This window comes from Acartia tonsa, chromosome 12 (assembly GCF_053477335.1).
Source record: "Acartia tonsa isolate MP-2025a chromosome 12, ASM5347733v1, whole genome shotgun sequence".
Taxonomy (NCBI): domain Eukaryota; kingdom Metazoa; phylum Arthropoda; class Copepoda; order Calanoida; family Acartiidae; genus Acartia; species Acartia tonsa.
Genome location: NC_137271.1, coordinates 31277840 through 31296372, shown reverse-complemented (window position 1 = coordinate 31296372; position 18533 = coordinate 31277840). Strand labels below are relative to the sequence as shown.

At 31.5% G+C, this 18533-nt stretch overlaps 2 protein-coding genes across 4 annotated transcripts; both read left to right on the top strand.

The window, feature by feature from the left end:
- The first annotated feature begins 2031 nt into the window (after positions 1-2031).
- On the top strand, positions 2032-17847 carry LOC145333041 (E3 ubiquitin-protein ligase HUWE1-like). 2 transcript variants are annotated; one of them, XM_080178189.1, is made up of 5 exons: positions 2032-2153; positions 3766-3914; positions 4357-4445; positions 16843-16984; positions 17563-17847. In XM_080178189.1, the coding sequence occupies exons 3-5, from the start codon at positions 4414-4416 to the stop codon at positions 17719-17721; spliced, it is 333 nt and encodes a 110-aa protein (XP_080034315.1). In that variant the 5' UTR covers positions 2032-2153; positions 3766-3914; positions 4357-4413; the 3' UTR covers positions 17722-17847. The 2 variants fall into 2 exon arrangements, with proteins under 2 accessions (XP_080034315.1, XP_080034316.1); XM_080178190.1 differs by lacking the exon at positions 2032-2153 and having other exon boundaries at positions 2936-3914.
- On the top strand, positions 4752-16545 carry LOC145333040 (uncharacterized). 2 transcript variants are annotated; one of them, XM_080178188.1, is made up of 3 exons: positions 4752-5535; positions 13950-16105; positions 16349-16545. In XM_080178188.1, exons 1-2 carry the CDS (start codon positions 5462-5464, stop codon positions 15277-15279), a joined length of 1404 nt encoding a protein of 467 aa, XP_080034314.1. In that variant the 5' UTR covers positions 4752-5461; the 3' UTR covers positions 15280-16105; positions 16349-16545. The 2 variants fall into 2 exon arrangements, 1 of the variants encoding a protein (XP_080034314.1); XR_013884423.1 differs by lacking the exons at positions 13950-16105; positions 16349-16545 and adding an exon at positions 5779-5970.
- Positions 17848-18533: the final 686 nt, after the last annotated feature.

Here is an 18533-nt window from a genome sequence, read left to right as displayed (position 1 = left end):
ATAGAATGTATAAAGAGGAAAGGAAGTTATGGGGAGAAATTGGTTTAATTAAAGTACAATAATCACAATTTTGAATGCATTCACATACAGTACATTTTTTAGGGTTACAACAATAAATGTAAAGTGGGGAGAAAGATTCTAATAGACAATAGCCCAGGTTCTACGAAATACCACAAAATTTCACCCTTTTTACCGGAAAAGTGGTAAAGCTGGTCAAGCTGGTAAAATTTACCAGTTTCGTGGTAAATTTTACCAGCAAAAATTTTAGCCAAAAAATTAGTAAAATTTTACCATTTTTTTTGTAAAATTTGACGAAACAAAAAACCCCGTTTTTTGTGTTTTAAATTAAAAACAGCTCTTCATAATCAGTTGTAGTACTTTAAAATAATGACTTCTATACAATGAAGCCTAAATTTAAATTTTTTTTTTTTTTTTAAATTTTACCACATTTGGAAGTTTTACCAAAAATGTGGTCAATTTTACAACTCTATTTTTCAGGTTAAGTCCGAATTTTCGGACTTAGACAAAAAAACGCAATTTGGTCAATTTTTACCAAAAAGTTGGTCAAATTTGACAAGGTATTTTTTTAGGCTAAGTCCAGATTTTTGGACTCTGACAAAAAAAATGAACTTGGTAAAATTTGACCAACTTTTTGGTAAAAATTGACAAGGTAAATTTTTAGGCTAAGTCCAGATTTTTGGACTTCGACAAAAAAAAACACTTGGTAAAATTTGACCAACTTTTTGGTAAAAATTGACAAGGTAAATTTTTAGGCTAAGTCCAGATTTTTGGACTTTGACAAAAAAAAAACTTGGTAAAATTTGACCAACTTTTTGGTAAAAATTTTTACTTTTTATTGAATTTTTTCGCATAAAAGAAGCTAACTTTTTTTTAAAACCTTGAAAATTATTTCATAATTTCTTTTAAATCATCCTCCCGCATCGTCAAAAATATATCAAATTTAATATTTACTTATTAGAGCTAGCTTCATACGAATTAAAATTAAAAGAAAAAAAATCCAGGTGTGTGTGTACGCAGATGTGCCGTGTGCATTTGAATTTATCGATTTTTCATCTTTAATATAAATATAAGCTTTCGTATATTCCCCTGAATGTTTCTAAAAGAAAAACAGAGATTTCGAATTATAGAGTAATTTCGCTACAAAACTTATATTTTTAAGTTTTGAAATTTATGGCACCTCTGTGCGCGCATGCGCACTATTGATAAGCTTATGATTATTTGAATATAGAGTGCCAAAAATAATTATTAGTTTTGATTCAATTTAATCAAATATTTTGAATCAAGAAGTAAATTACTACTCAATTTTCTCTAAATATTTAAATTTGTAGAATTTACAATTTGTTTGGAAGATTTTTTTAAGCAAGATGTTTAAAAATGTGGCAAAATTGTGGAACAACAATGTTTCATGATTTCTATATTTATGTTGTCTTTGCCAACCGGAAATACCACCGAGATGGGTTTTTAAAAGATGAATGCCACATTTTTTCGGCGTTTTTTAGACATTGATTGATTGAACGTTGACGATAGAATTTCAAACAGAGTATATAACATAAAAATACTGAATTTTAAATTATTTTTTTAGCAATTTTTCTAATGTCTAACACAGCTCTAAAAAGATGCATTAATTAATATGCAGCAAAAATGGATTGAAGATAATCTTTTTTTTTCTATGAAGGCCGTACCATCAAAAGCGAAATAATTAAATAAATCATTGTATACTCTTTTAGATTTCGCGAATGTCGCGCTTGTTATTCATAGCGTAAAAAATGTCGAAAAAACGCGGCATTATCTTTTAAGAACCCGGCCGGAAATAGATTCATATATGGTTAACAACTATATATATTTAAATATTTTTTTTTAATATTGAATGCACTATATTTTTTTATATTCTATCGAATATATTTTATATGTCATTACAAAACTATATTACATTCAATATTAACATTAAAAAAAAAAAACATCAATTTAAACTTTCGTAACCCTGTAATTGGTTATTGGCTTCAGAAGTTCAGTTCTACATAAACCACGGTCCACGCTTGAGCTAGCATCACCAGCATGGCTCTGCCTAGGCTTATAATTAGAAAGGCCAGGGTATTATTATTGGTTGAAAAGTTTGTACATTATTATTACAGGTATTGTGTCTTTAAAGGGACTGTGAACGTAAATTTTTCTCATCTTAATATCAAATCTTAACATTATCTCATTCATAATATCTCACAGATAGAGCAAAACGCGCTTTTGTTTGCTTAAAAAACGGCTTTTTCCGACGATTTTTATAAGGTACAGGGAAAGGAAGAAATTTTCCGTATTATATAAAATGTCCATTAAATTGATTTTTTGGTATTATCCTCTTAGAAATTTTTTTTCAATATTGAAAATTTGAGTACCCCCCCCCCCCCCCCCCCCGACAGCGAACTATGAACTCTGGCCGCAGCGCTCGGCTCCCTAGCCTGCCTAGCCGCAGCGCTCAGCCCCCTTGCCTGCCTAGCCGCAGCGCTCGGCCCACTTGCCTGCCTAGCCGCAGCGCTCGGCTCCCTAGCCTAAAACCTAACCTAACCTAAAATAGTTGTTCGTCGGTAGTCGGGGGGGGGGGGGGGGGGGTACAAAATTGAAAAAAATTGAAAAAAAAATTTCTAAGAGGATAACGCCGATTTTTTCTCCCATTATAGCTAAAATTAAACTTTTTCACATAGTTCTAGATTTTTCCTAACAGTTAAGCTGACTTTTAACATAATCCTTGCTTTAAACCAATGTATAGTTACTTAGAAATTGATAAAATAAGCAATAAGTCTGATAAAAGTGTAAACTAATTCTCCAAAGTGGGTTATTTATTGTCCAACACAATAAAAAAGGATATTATTATTTTAATTAACCTATGAGATTCAACCCTTTGTAGACAGTGAGGTATTTTTTTTTGTCAATAATACGAATTTAAAATATGTCTTTATTACCTAACTACTACGTTATAAAAAAACTAATTGGCAATTTTATAGCATAAAATAAATCCTTAACAGTAAGTAAATTGTTTCAACTATATATGACAAGTTAAATATCCCTACAAACATTATAAGAATCAAAAACGTTCAGATTTTCCCTGTTTTTTCCTTTTTCCCTCTCAAAATACCATAAAATCAAGGCATTATTTCTGGATATTTTTGTTAATAGGACGTTTTTGGTTGATCAGTGTAGTGAAATGTGCTTAGTAAATGTTAAGATTTGATAATCAGATGAGAAATTTTTACGTTCACACTCCCTTTAATGGCTTTTCACATGTCTTATTTTATAAAGTAGGAAGGCTTTTTTTTGTCTGAAGCTTAAGATCTCGGAATTTCACCTTGCATAGAGCATTCGTAAAATGTACTGGGGTGCCCTTTCTTTACTGTTTAGTTTTAATAAGAATTAAAAAAAAACAATATTAGGGTTACTTTTCCTAGGAGTGAGAATATATATATATAGTTATAAACATTCCCTGATCTTATGAGAAGCTAATTGAATAGGAGAACCATACAGATCGATCCAGCGGTTTGTAAGCTCAGCATTGTTAATTTTTAAAACATGCATTTTTAAACTCTCTTTACAAACTAGAATGGAAGAAAATAAAACCAAACAAATCAAATACATATAAGACCGATCTTTATTTATCCATCTTTCTTTATTACTTTAAATATATAATATTTATTTCCATATTTTTATTCTGTTCTTTACTTAGGAATGATAACTTTTTAACCTAACCAAAATATTCAGGGTCTGCTGTATTCCGGGCTGTTCCTGTACCACCTGGCGTCGTATGAGAGCGGCGGCGAGGCGCTGGTGTCCTGCGGCATGTTGGAGTCACTCCTTAAGGTCATACAGTTGGCCAGCAGTGAATTGGAACACATTACTTTTGTTACTAGGTATGTTTTTCATGGTTTGATATACAAGTATTACACTGAAAGCTAGGTAAAAAAACAAGGTTGACATCATCCATAATGTATATCATAGAAATAAAGAAAAATATGCACAATTTATAAAAATAAGTTTCTTTGTCTTTTAAAGCATGACCGACGGACGTAGTAAATTATATACTGGTTTCTCGCCGTCTGTCTTGAAAAGGATCGCATGTTAAAGATTGCATCACATATTGATTTTAATCTTATATTGTATAACACAAACTTTGCTTAAATAAAAATAAAATCCTATAACGTAGCCCTATACTATTGAAAATAGTTAAATATAACAAAACATATTATTAATATCAATCTATCTGATTATTTAGGACGTACCCAAGCCTGGTTTGACCTGCCTACCCACGCGGGCTGCCTTGCTAAAATCTTCTAACAACCTATCTCTATTTAGGATGTACCCAAGCCTGGTTTGACCTGCCTACCCAAGCGGGCTGCCTTGCTAAAATCTATGCTCAACTTCTTAAAGAAGGCTATTCAGGAATGGGTTATTAAATGATTTAAGACGAAGTAAAATATTGTTTAAGTTTAAAAAAAGATTGTACTAAAATAATTTACGTTTCTGTAGACACAACGGGAAACATGGTTCTTATGGGATAGGACAAAAGACGAAGTATTGAAATTAAATCAAGATTTACCTAATAAAAATTAGGTACTCAAAGTTTTTGAGTTGACGAATAAGTAAACTTGTTTCTGAAACTTTGGATACCATTATGATATTTACACCATATTTTACCCTCCCTGCCTGGGGTTTAGGTCTAAATTTATCTAATATTAGTACTTGTTGTTTTAGAGAATTTGTGATGAATTGAATTCTATTTTTTTATTGCATACTAGTCTATATCTATTTTGTCTAATGTCTAATTTTTATTAAAAAAATCGTTTTTTTTACTAAAATAATCAGAAAAACGTGTATGTTACAATAAAAGTAAAAGTAAATTTTTAAGTATTTTAAAGCATTTTTGTACTCAAACCGGTTTTTTCGTCAATAAAGGGTTATAAAAGAGGTAAAAAACAAACAAGAAGTCAGTAAGATTCTGTACTCCTCCAGAGAAGGTTTGAAACGTGTTATTTTTTAGTCAAAAGAACATTTTTTAGTGCTTGAATAGCAGTAAAGTTATAGTTATTTTTTGTTGATCAATATTTTGTAGATATTTTCATGTTTTCTTTAATTACTAATTGACGGTCTGCTCAGTCTGTCTTGTAATTGAGGAAAATATGAGGTTGTTGAAGGAGTATTGACCAATAATTTGTAAATTTTATTTTACTGTTATTCTTTTTTGTTATGATCTTACTCAAATAGCAGTAAAAGTTGTGGTTATTTTTTATTTGTCAATGTTTTGTAAATATTTTCATGTTTTCTTTTATTACTGTTTTGTAATTGGAGATGTTATGAAATTGTTGAAGGAACATTGACCAATAGTTTGTAACTTTTATTTTACTGCTATTTTTTTGTTATAATTTTTGATAATCTAGGCCTATTGAGATAATTCTTAGTGATGGCATATAAATTTGGCAGTGATCCACAGTGGAGTAAATATTTAGATCAAAACCCTGATTTTTCAACAAATTGGTAAGTTTTTCTTATAAATTCTTATACATTTTCCTAAAGAGTTCTTTTTATTATTTCATTGATTTTTTTTTGAGTTTCTAGTTTGTTTAATATTTCTTAAGTGTTCTATAAACCTTATATAATACAAGTCTAAGAAAATATTAAAATCAAAATAGATAGTTATTAGTTAAAAGCTATCAGTAAAAAAATCAATCTAATATTATTGAATCTATGAAGGTATTTTAAAAAAGTGTATTTTTTTAGTTCAACACTGTTGACAGAGATAAATCAGAGAATTTTCTTATTACCTACCAATACCTACCTCAATCTACCTATATTTTGATATATTTCTTAAATATTTTGTTTAAATCTGTTTAACTAATGTTAATTGTCAATAAATTAATTCTTTAGAAGATATTGTTTTTATTTTGTTTAAATTCATGTATATGTTCAAAGGTGATAACATCGGCTAATTAGGGTTTTTATCCAAAACATTGAACAATTTGAAATTATAGAGCAGTAATTCTGTTTATACTATTTTTTTAAAGCTATGTTGTAAGTTCAAATAGATTTACTTAATTACTGCAAATGAATTAGCCAAGTTGAAAACCTTATGACATAAATAGATTGAATTTAAATAAAATTGACTAAAATGGCACAAGCCAGATTAGATATATCTTCAATTATTCTAAATCCAGCAGGATTGGATAATTCTAAAGAATTATTAAACTATACAGGTGTTTGTGAAATAGATTTTGAGTTTTTACAGAAGAAATATGATGAAAATAGTGAAAATTTTTATAAGTATTTGAATTTTTCTATCAAAAGATTTCAGGCCAAACGTGAAAGGTTGAACCTGAAAGAGAATGAAATTTTGGATAAGAAAACTTTGTTTGTAAGAAAAGGTGAGTTAATGATGTTGATTGATAATATTGCAACACAGCAAAGATTTGTAGGACTGCTAGAAGGATTAGCCAATGATGAAGAACAGAACAATATTCTTAGATTAGAAGAAGAGTACCATGCTTTGAAAGGTTTATATTTGATTACTTTGAATGGATATGATGAGTTGGTGAAAAAGATGGCTGAGGAAGCTCAGGAAGCTATAGATGAAGAAGATACCGACAATGGAACCAAGAAGGAAGAATACAACTTGGAGAATCTTCTTCCAATGGGCACTCCCAACTTTGCAAAGCAATCAGATAGAAATAACAGTGAAACCTACAGTCAAAGCTTTGTACCAAGATTAGAAGACCAAAAGGAATTGGATCTTAGTAATCAAGCATCAACGCCATTAAGGAATGGCAATACGGTAAGATTTTCAGATGTAGTAGCCAGTAAAGTGTTGTCTGATTATTCTACTACAATTGAAGATGAAGAAACTTGGCGATTTGTAGAACCTCAAACTAATATGATTGAGGAGATATCTCTTGTTGAAGATCTTCAAGCAATACATTTAATTGTATCTAAGAAGATTAGTGAGGATTTAGCTGACGTGGAGTTGACTGCTTTAGAAAAAAGAGATTGTGCTAGGCTGAAAGAGCTTAAAGCTGACTTAGAACGGAAGAGTGAAAAACTTCCAATCATCTGTAATGATAGTCTAAAGTTAGAAGCAGTAAAAGCTTTTCGTTCTGCTACAAAGTGGATTAAGAAAGTTGAAAATCTAGTGTGTGAACGAGGTTTGCATTTGCAAAGCGAACAAAAGTACAGCAAACCTCTTGAATTAAGCAGTTTCAAAGGACATACTGAGCAAAGCACCAACATTTATGAATTTTTTTCAAACTATGAAGTAATTTCTCGTGGTTTTAATACTGAAGATAAAGCACTTTATCTATTCTCCAATTACTTGGATGTTAGTATCAAAGCAGAAGTTCGCCATATTCGCACTAATTATGCACTTATGAAAGAAGCGCTCATAAGAAAGCATGGTAATGTTAATATCCTACATATGCACAAGCGTAACCAGATCAAGAAGCTTAAAAGTGTCAATATAAGATCTTCAAGGAATGATAAAATTAAGTATGTTAAATCTTATGTTGAAGTTCTTGAACAGCTGAAGAGCTTAGTTGAAATGAATGTGAAAGATTATCCTGAGATTAAGCTTGAAGCTTTTAGTTATTCCAATATAACTGATCTTGCAAAATTGCTGCCAGATTTTATGTTTCGTTCCTTTTCACAAAAATATGTGAAAGAAGCAGCTAGAAGAAATCAAGAAGCTCTGTCTGGACAAAATACATTCGAAATACTTATGGATATGATGAAAACAACTTTGAAGGATTTAGAATTTACCAATGAGTTATATCTAGAAGAGGATACTGAAAAGGAAATTAAACAACCATTGGTGAAAACTAAAGTTATGAATGTTGATGCAACCATCAATGAATCAAACAGAGAAAAGAGTAGAACTTTTGCAACAGAGAAGTATTTTGGGGCTCCGTGTATTGCTCATGATACTGTAAAGAGAAAAGTCAAAGACTGTTTAAGTGGCCGCTGTAAATCTTTCTTAGAAATGAAACCAATAGAAAGAGAAAAAATGGCATTAGCAAAGAAGGTTTGCAAAGTTTGTTTATTGTATATTTGTAAAGTAAAGCAAAACAATGAATCTTGCTTACTTTTGAATGCTTTGCCTTCAGGTATAATTTGTCCAACCTGTAAAAACAATCATGTGCTTAAAAATATCTTATTATGTTCAGAGCACAATAATGCTTCCAATACTAATATCAAAAGTGCTATATCTGAGTTCTTACCTGGATTTAGGAAAGATACTAATATTGATCTACTATTTGTTGGTAAAATTTTCAAACTGGGTTTTCCAGAAAATCCTAAACCAACAAGGAAGAATGAAAATGCTTTTGACATTAATACAGGTAAAACTGTCGCAAAATCAGATGTCTACTTCAAAACAAGACAAGATTCAGCTAGTCTCTCTGTTTATCCAACACAGGTAGTTAATCTGAATGGAACTCCTGTTCAGATATTATTTGATTCTGGTGCTCTTGGAGAGATGATAAAGAAAGACATAGCTGAGAGATTAAGTTTAACCATATTGGATGAACAAAGTCAAAGTTTTACTGTTGCAGGTGGTCAAACTGTTCATACTAATTGTCCATTGTATGAGTTGACCCTTGGTCCAAACGACAGAGGAGAATTCTTTTCATTTCCATTACTAGGTGTTGAGAGGATTTCAAGTGAATTACCTGAAGTAGATCTTGCAGATGTTATTGATCATGTCAAAAGAACATTAGTTTCTTTCAATGATTCTAAGAGTGATTTCCCTAAGAAGATTGGGGGACAAGAAATCCACATGATAATTGGAATAAAACAGTCTCATATCTTTCCTACCCGTGAGTATGTCTTTGAAGATGGTCTACAAGTATGGAGAAGTCCATTGCAGGATATATATGGTTCTAATATTATTTTTGCCGGACCTATTGAAGTTGTGAAGAAAGCATACAATTTCCTAGGTCAGTTGCCTGCTTTCTTTCAAGAAACATGCAGAATAGTAGAGCAATTTGAATCTAAATCATTAGGGTTTAAAGGTATATCTGTTCCTGAAGTTGAGTCTGAAGATGAAAGTGTTGACGATTGTGTTAACAAATTTTTCAATTCTTTATACAATGATCCCCATGTAACTGATATTACACAAACAGAAGCTGATTTGTTAAATGTTGACCCCAAAGTTAATGTTGATTGTATTAACTGTGTTATTTGTGATAACTGTAAAGAAAGAATTTTTAAATTCAAACCAGTTTCCAGAGTTTTAGAAAAGAAACATCAACAGCAAGAAGATGCAGGTTGTGTTGTAGATTACAGATGTCCTGAATGTGCAATATGCAAAAAATGTAAAGAGAGCGACAAGATGAGAGCCACATCAATCAAAGAAATTGCTGAAGATGTATTGATTTCTAACTCTGTTCAAGTTGATCCTGAGAATAAGATTACTACCTGCCAGTATCCTTTTACTGAGGAACCTATTAGTTATCTCAGCAAGCAATGGGGTGATAAGAACGACAACATAGATATGGCTATCTCTATTCTCAAAACACAAAGAAATAAACCTCCTGAAACTAGAGCTTCTGTTGTAAGGTTTAACCAAGAAGTCTATAACAAAGGATTTGTAGCTCCTTTGTCAGAACTACCTGAGCAAGTAAGAAATGAAATTCTGGATTCAGAGTTTCGACACTACTTTTGCTGGAGAAGTGTGGCTAAACCGGATTCGGTTTCTACGCCACATCGTTTAGTAGTTGATCCGACTTGTTCAGGATTCAACAACATAATTGCAAAAGGTTCAAATTGTTTGACTAATTTGTACAAGATTCTGATAAGTTGGAGATGTTACAAATACATCTTTGTCTCAGACATCACAAAGATGTTTAACACTCTAAAACTTACTCCAGATATGTACAAGTTTAGTCTCTATTTATTTAGTGAGTCTTTAGATCCTCAAGAAGATTTTCAAATATGGTGTCAACTAACTCTTATGTATGGAGTTAAGAGTGCTAGTGCTCAAGCAACATATGGATTGAGGAAAACTGCTGATCTAAAGAAATTAGTTTATCCACTTGCTCACAAAATAATTATGAAATGGACGTACATGGATGACTCCAAGGGTGGAGCTAATACTAAGGAGATGAGAGATGAAATGATCAGGCAGTTGCTTGAAATGGTTGATTATGGAGGATTCAAGATCAAAGTAGTGACTAAGAATCAAGAAAATCCTTCTGATAAATGTTCTGATGATGGCATTTGTACCTCCTATGGGGGGTATAGATGGTTGCCCATGTCTGATGTTATGGGTTACAAATGCCAAGAGATCAATTTTAATGTTAAACGTCGTGGTCAAAAGAAGCCAAATCCTTTTCAGTTATGTTGCGAAGAAGACATTGATTTACTTGTAAAGGATATCCAATTTACTAAGGGGAACTTGTTAGGACGAGTTCTCGAATGCTTTGATATTGTAGGTATATTGGAGCCTTTGAAAGTTAATTACAAGATTGCCCTTCACAAGTTACCCGTTACTGACCTAGATGATGAAGTTACTGGTGAATTCAGAAGAAAATGGATACAAAATCTGAAGCTGATGTTTAGATCAATGAGTTTATTGATTCCAAGAAGTGTGATTCCAGAAGATGCCATTGATCCGGAGAAAATAGAATTGATTGTTGCAGTTGATGCTGCTTCAACTATGGCTGGCTGTTGTATCTATGCAAGAACAAAGTCTCCAAATGGTAGCTACTATGTCAGACTTCTAACATCTAGGAGTAAGTCATCTTACTTCAATACTCCTAGAAATGAACTTATAAGTTGTTTGTTAGGAGCTGAAACTGCATTTACGGTGTGTAATGCATTAGAGGGTAGAGTATCCTCTGTTATATTCCTGACTGACTCCAGCATATCTCTCTGCTGGATAAGCAATACAAAAGCAAAGCTTAAGCAGTTTGTTCACTCCAGAGTGACACAGATTCATCGTCTTATTGGAGCAGATAGTTTTTTCTTGATAAGTTCTCATGATAACCCTGCTGACTTGCTGACTAGGGGTACAGCTACTTTTGATGATGTTAAAGAAGGATCTGAATGGCAAGAAGGTAGAGCCTGGATGAAACTACCTTTTGAAAGAATGCCAATAAGATCTTATCAAGAAGTATGTGCTTCAATGACTCCTGAACATATTGCTGATGTGGAGAAAGAAGTACATACTGAGTTTCCTGCTACAAAAGTAGATGAACATACAGAACCTATTGCTATGAATTGTTTCTGTGTAGATGATCTTGCTGATGTAGAATCTTGTGATTCATCTATTGAAGTTTCTTTGTCCAAAGATATCCCTGCAATTTTTGCTATGAACCCAAATATACAGATACAAACTAAAACTAAAGATGATGTTAACCCAAATATACAGTTGCATACTAAAGCTAAAGATGATGTGAACTCAGCTGTTGAAGGAGTTAATGAAATTTATGCAGTTGATTTTATTAAACATGGATTCAAGAAAGGATTCTTACAGTTAGCTTTTATTTTCAGGTTTGTATCAAGACTAAGACACAAAGTTCATATCAATCAGCACAAGATTGAATTTTGTTTAAACTGTCCAATCTGCAAGGTTCAGACTAAGCTTAAAGCATCAGGTTTCAACAAACTAACTTCAAAAAAATCTGATCAACAATCAAAATTTGTAGTTTCACCACTTGATTTTTTCTTAGCTTGGACAGCTATATGCAAGATTGGAACTAAGGAAGTAAAAACCATTACTCATCACACTAAATTGAAAGAATACACAGAGAAAGATGACATTTTGTATGGTGGTGGTCGATTGTCTCTTCCTGCTATCAGAGTTGAAACCTCAACCCCTATTCATGAAATTGATTTTAATCAACCAGTGTTCCTTGTATCAGATGTAGTTACATATGCTATTGTAATGTATGTTCATTGGGAGCTTTGTCCACACAGTGGAATAGACAGGACAGTTTCTTTTGTTTCAAAGATCATTCATGTTGAAAGGATTAGAAAATTGGTTAAATTCATTCGGAATACTTGTCCACGTTGCAGATATTTGATGAAGAAACATTATCTTCCTCTTACTGGAAATCAATCTGCATACTCTTTGATGAAAGCTATTCCTTTTTTCTCCACCATGATTGACATTGCAGGAGTGTATAAAGCTCATGATAGTATCAAGCAAAGAGTAACTAAGCCTGCTTACTTCTTGATACAGGTATGTCTTATTTCAGGATGTACGTCAATAGGTGCATTAGAAGACATGACTGTAAATTCAATCCTGCTAGCATTAACCAGATCAGCAAACAGATATGGATGGCCAAAGTATTTAGTGCTTGATTCACAATCTAGTTTCAAGTCACTGGAACATGCAAAGATATCTTTTACTGATCTAGCTGGGAATTTATGGTCTAAGCAGAACATTATCCTTGATTATAGCACTCCTCTAGGACATAATGAAAGGGGACGAGCAGAATCAAAGATTAAAATCTTGAAGGAATTTTTGGAGAAAGCAGCTGAACTTGGTGTGAAACATAGTTACCTACAATGGGAAACTATAGGATTGAATATTGCTACCATGATTAACAGTTTGCCTATTACTTCAAATCAGGATGATCAAGCTCACACAATGGGAGAGTTGGGTTTAATCACTCCTAACTTATTTATTTTAGGTAGAAACAATGCAAGAAGTCCTGAGAAGTTTGTTACTGTTGATTTCAATCCAGCCAAAGCTATCAAGGAAGTTGCTGCTACTAATGACAAGCTTATTGAACTTTTAGGTGACTTTATTCCTAGATTTATTCCTGGCAAACGTTTCACTGAAGCAAGACCTCCTGAGGTGAATGATGTTGTTCTTTTTGTCGTTCAAGAATCAAATAGAACAAGGAACATAAAATACAAATATGGTAAGATTGTTGAAACGAACGTTGATGGTCGTATTAACAAAGTTGTTGTTGAATATCGTAATTATGAAGAAGTTGTCAAGAGGAGAGTTGAGAGAAGTATCAAAGATCTGGTCCTGATACTAGCTTCTGATGAGATTGATTTCAATTCTAAGGAACATCAACTTGCTTCTTATATTCAACAGAAGTATCTTTAATTATATGAGCTTGAGCTTAATTAATATTATCAAAAAGCAATTTGGAAAATGTTATCCATTTAGTTAAGCTCAAAGTAGAATCTTGTATGTTTTTTTAGTATACCAGGTATATAGTACTGTACAGAAAATTGGATCAATGCTTGACTTATATCTCGTCAAAGCTTGTCTAATAGTAATGTTTATTTATTGTACAGAATAATTAGTTAATGCTGGACTTATAACTTGTCAAGGCTTATCTAATATTTATTCATTGTACAAAGTGATTATATCAATGCTGGACTTATATCTCGTCTAAGCTTGTCTAATATTTGTTTATTGTGTGAAGTAATTAGAACAATGCTGGACTTATATCTCGTCATAGCTTGTCTATTACTTGTTTATTGTACAAACTTAGATCAATGCTTGACTTATATTTCGTCAAAGCTTGTCTATTGTTTGATATCATCAAGAATATTAGATCTTAAACACTTTGATTTCAATATCCAATAGTTCAATCAAATGCTGTGCTTAAATCGCTATGGCTTTGATAATCTATAAGTGTTGATGTATATTTTCAAAATGTTCTTGATGAAATAAATGATGATATTGTATTAATGTTGATCTTATATTTTGATTACCTTGATACTATATGGTTTGCTTATTTTTTGAAATCTTAGCATATAATGTATTTATTATTATAAGATTGTATGAATATTTATATTTACAATATTGAGTCTTAAATAAATGAATAATTTTTATTTCCAAGTCTTATTTTGGTTAGAAGTTAAAAGAGTGCAATTTTTTTTTTTCGTTTTTTTGGCTTTCCTTTTTAAGCTCTTACTCATTTTTTTTTTCTTTTTAGTGAATTCAAAGCGTTGGAGAGAGGCCTTACCTTCAGAAGACAGAAGTCTAGATATGAAAAAGATATAAGCCATGAAAACTTTCATAAATATGAAAATATTCCACTAGACAATTTATTACTCAAGGATCCAGACACCATTGTATCAGCAGTAAAAGATCAGAAAATTGCTGTGTATGATCTAAAGAGACTAGCAACTCCTGAGAAATATCTAAATGAAGTTATAATTTTTTGTGTTATCAATACTTTTGCTAGTTTACCTGACCATAAGTTTGTTGTAAGTCAATATTTGTCTAATGATTTGAAAGAAGGTAAATCTGTATTACAGAGGTATAAAGCTGAATATAGGATGTATTTTGATGGGCATGACTTGATTATTGTACCTTTATGTTTAGGAGCCCATTGGACACTTGCAATAATATATCCAAAATCAAAAGAAATAGAGTTTTATGATTCATTTCATTACAAACAGAAACCTAATTCACTTTTTGAATCATGCAAGGATTATATGGAAGAAATTCTAGAAACTAAACTCTCTGTGAGTATCAGGAAAGATTTGCCACACCAACAGAATTACACTGATTGTGGCATGTATGTTTGTAAATTTGCAGAGCATGCCATTAGTGGAATCGGTCTCAATTTTAGTGATAATGATATGAATGGATTCAGACTTGACTATGCTAATAAAGTCAGAGAATTAAAGACTGATTTGCCAAAGTTCCTTGAGCCTAGGAAAATTGATGAGAGAAGTTATGATGATATTGATGAGAAGACTGATGATATTGATGAGAAGACTGATGATATTGATGAGAATGAGAAGACTGATAGTAATGAGGCTGTGTATAAAACCGAGATGAAAACTGAAGTACACCAAAGTCTGTGCAGATTTCTTTATAGATCAAGCTTAAACCATAGTAACAATTTTGGAATTTTACTTTTTGAAGAGAGCATTGTTTTAGCTGCAAACACTGATAGGCCTTTCCTAGGAAAAGATAAAAATGGTAAAATTATAACTTATAATACAAAAGGAGATTGGACAAAAATGTTATCTTTTGTTGAAATTTTGAACCATTTTGAACAAACAGATCATGATAAGGCATTTGTGTTAGTAACAAATGAGATACTCCAAAATCATAGCATTATTCATGATTGGTGTGCTAATTCAAGAAACCCAGGTGAAGAAATTTCACATTTTCAATTTCATTGGGGACTTACTAATAATTTCAACAAACTTAAAAAAATCATGAAATCTCAAGGTGTAATTTTACAAGACAAGATGAAAAGAGATAAGAACTTTTTGAAAAAGCAGAAAAAATTGAAGAAGAAAGGTTAGTACTTTAAGAATTCAATTCATCAAATTGGTCCTGGCCAGTGTTTTAGAGAATTTGTGATGAATTGAATTCTATTTTTTTATTGCATACTAGTCTATATCTATTTTGTCTAATGTCTAATTTTTATTAAAAAAATCGTTTTTTTTACTAAAATAATCAGAAAAACGTGTATGTTACAATAAAAGTAAAAGTAAATTTTTAAGTATTTTAAAGCATTTTTGTACTCAAACCGGTTTTTTCGTCAATAAAGGGTTATAAAAGAGGTAAAAAACAAACAAGAAGTCAGTAAGATTCTGTACTCCTCCAGAGAAGGTTTGAAACGTGTTATTTTTTAGTCAAAAGAACATTTTTTAGTGCTTGAATAGCAGTAAAGTTATAGTTATTTTTGTTGATCAATATTTTGTAGATATTTTCATGTTTTCTTTAATTACTAATTGACGGTCTGCTCAGTCTGTCTTGTAATTGAGGAAAATATGAGGTTGTTGAAGGAGTATTGACCAATAATTTGTAAATTTTATTTTACTGTTATTCTTTTTTGTTATGATCTTACTCAAATAGCAGTAAAAGTTGTGGTTATTTTTTATTTGTCAATGTTTTGTAAATATTTTCATGTTTTCTTTTATTACTGTTTTGTAATTGGAGATGTTATGAAATTGTTGAAGGAACATTGACCAATAGTTTGTAACTTTTATTTTACTGCTATTTTTTTGTTATAATTTTTGATAATCTAGGCCTATTGAGATAATTCTTAGTGATGGCATATAAATTTGGCAGTGATCCACAGTGGAGTAAATATTTAGATCAAAACCCTGATTTTTCAACAAATTGGTAAGTTTTTCTTATAAATTCTTATACATTTTCCTAAAGAGTTCTTTTTATTATTTCATTGATTTTTTTTTGAGTTTCTAGTTTGTTTAATATTTCTTAAGTGTTCTATAAACCTTATATAATACAAGTCTAAGAAAATATTAAAATCAAAATAGATAGTTATTAGTTAAAAGCTATCAGTAAAAAAATCAATCTAATATTATTGAATCTATGAAGGTATTTTAAAAAAGTGTATTTTTTTAGTTCAACACTGTTGACAGAGATAAATCAGAGAATTTTCTTATTACCTACCAATACCTACCTCAATCTACCTATATTTTGATATATTTCTTAAATATTTTGTTTAAATCTGTTTAACTAATGTTAATTGTCAATAAATTAATTCTTTAGAAGATATTGTTTTTATTTTGTTTAAATTCATGTATATGTTCAAAGGTGATAACATCGGCTAATTAGGGTTTTTATCCAAAACACTTGTTTGGGACAGGGATCTAAAGGGACAAGACAATGGCGGATAAATTGATGTACATCAGCAATGATGATACACAAAATTACCCCTTCTGTGGAGTATAATTAGTTGTTGAAAGCTTTAGACACTTAACTTGATTAATCAACCATTCAAAATTCAATAAAAGTCCCTAGAGTTGTTAAAGCAACGAAGAAGAAAATAAAGCTTTGGGGACTAGTGTAATAAACAGTCCACTTCCTTCCTTCATTTAATCCTCCATAACTTAGGACCCCGCGTTCAGCGACTGCATACGCCACGTGTTGGAGGGAAGTTTGCCCAACAGTTTGAAGCATATATTCAGTAAAGCCGAGTACTATGGCCCCAGCCTGTTCTTGTTAGCCACGGATGTTGTTACTGCTTATGTTTTCCAGGTAAGCTTTCCCTTTATTTTTTCTCGTTCTGCGTTTTCAAAGATGTTTAGTTAGATAAGTTTGCTGATTTTTTTGCCACGTGTCAAGATGCCTGTAGGAAATGAATGAGGGGGGAGAGGGGGAGTCGAACCTACACACTTTTATTTTTGCTTTCAAAAGAAAATTTTAGGTGTGAGAGTAAGGGGGGGGGGAAGTTCTGACACATTTGCGTAAAGAGCGAGTATAGGCTTTATCTTTGGGACGGACGGACAGACAGACAGACATCGTTCTACTTTGTATTATAGATTAGATATTTAGTAGGGAGGGATGGGACATTGGGCTGTAAATTACACTAGCCCCCAAAGTTTTAAAATAACATTTTCTTATTCTTTGGCCTAACAACCTTGGGTACTTTTATTGATTTTTTATTGGTTGGTTCATTAAGTTGAGTGTCCTAACATTTCAATCACTTATTGTAATCTACAGAATGGGTAACGATGTGTATCATCATTAGAGATGAACATCAATTTATCAGCCATTGTCTTATCCCTTTATATCCCTGTAATTATCTAATTAACTAATGAGCAATTTTATTCCAGGTTGAATATCATGGTTATACGAGGGAATGGGGCCGGTGCCCAGCAATTCCAGGAGGTTGCGCAACAGTTTTCGGCCAGAGCAGTAGAATCAAGAACACTTGTGTGTTTGGCGGCGCACCCAAGGGTCCTCAGCTGCGCGACATTGAGAACGGCTGCTGATTTATTAGAATTATTATTTTATGTTCAAGTTAAATAAATATAAAAATACAACAAAAAATTTTATAATTTTTTCTATTTTTAAAAACGAAGCTTCTCTATAATTAGGGTCAGTCGTTTTTTACTACTTTCTCACGATTTTTACCACCCGATTTTACCACAATTTTTGGTCAATTTTTACCAATTTGATTTGATTTCCGGTAAAATTTTACCAATTTAGGACAAAAATATTACCAGGTGTTGAACAGTTTTACCACTTTTTCGGTAAAATCTTACAGAAATTTGCGGTAAGATTTTACCAAAAAAGTGGTAAAAATTGGTCAAAATCTGGTATAAATTTGCGTCCTAAAATGGTAATATTTTACCGGAAATCTGGTAAAATTTTACCAATAATTGTGGTAAAAATCGCTGGTAAAAAGCGTGAGAAAATACCACAAAAAGTGTTTTTACCGTAAAAGTGGTAAAAACTAGGTTTTTTTATGGTATTAATTAAGTCCTGGGAGAATAAGGATACAGTAGATAAGATTGTAATGATAAAAAAGATTAATTAGTCTTTATACGTTTCTGATACGCGTAGAATAATATGATAATTTCTCGGTAAAAATAATAACAGGGGTGCAAATTTTATTTGAATTTTAATGCTTTTTTGTCTTTGTTGGTTATTTATTTAAATAATCAAATTCATTTTAATAAATTAATTTAAATATTTGAAAATTTGAAAAATCTCTGAATTAAAAAACAAAAATATTCTAAATTTAATTGTGACTACCCCACTCGGTCTTTTGGAACATTTTTTTGGTACACTATTTTATTCA

Coding starts and splice junctions, on each gene's coding strand:
- LOC145333041 (XM_080178189.1), top strand. CDS start 4,414: ATGCTCAACTTCTTAAAGAAGGCTATTCAGGA. Junction 4,446..16,842: donor TTAAAGAAGGCTATTCAGGA/ATGGGTTATTAA, acceptor CATAACTTAGGA/CCCCGCGTTCAGCGACTGCA. Junction 16,985..17,562: donor TTACTGCTTATGTTTTCCAG/GTAAGCTTTCCC, acceptor ATTTTATTCCAG/GTTGAATATCATGGTTATAC.
- LOC145333040 (XM_080178188.1), top strand. CDS start 5,462: ATGGCATATAAATTTGGCAGTGATCCACAGTGGAGTAAATATTTAGAT. Junction 5,536..13,949: donor CCTGATTTTTCAACAAATTG/GTAAGTTTTTCT, acceptor TTTTCTTTTTAG/TGAATTCAAAGCGTTGGAGA.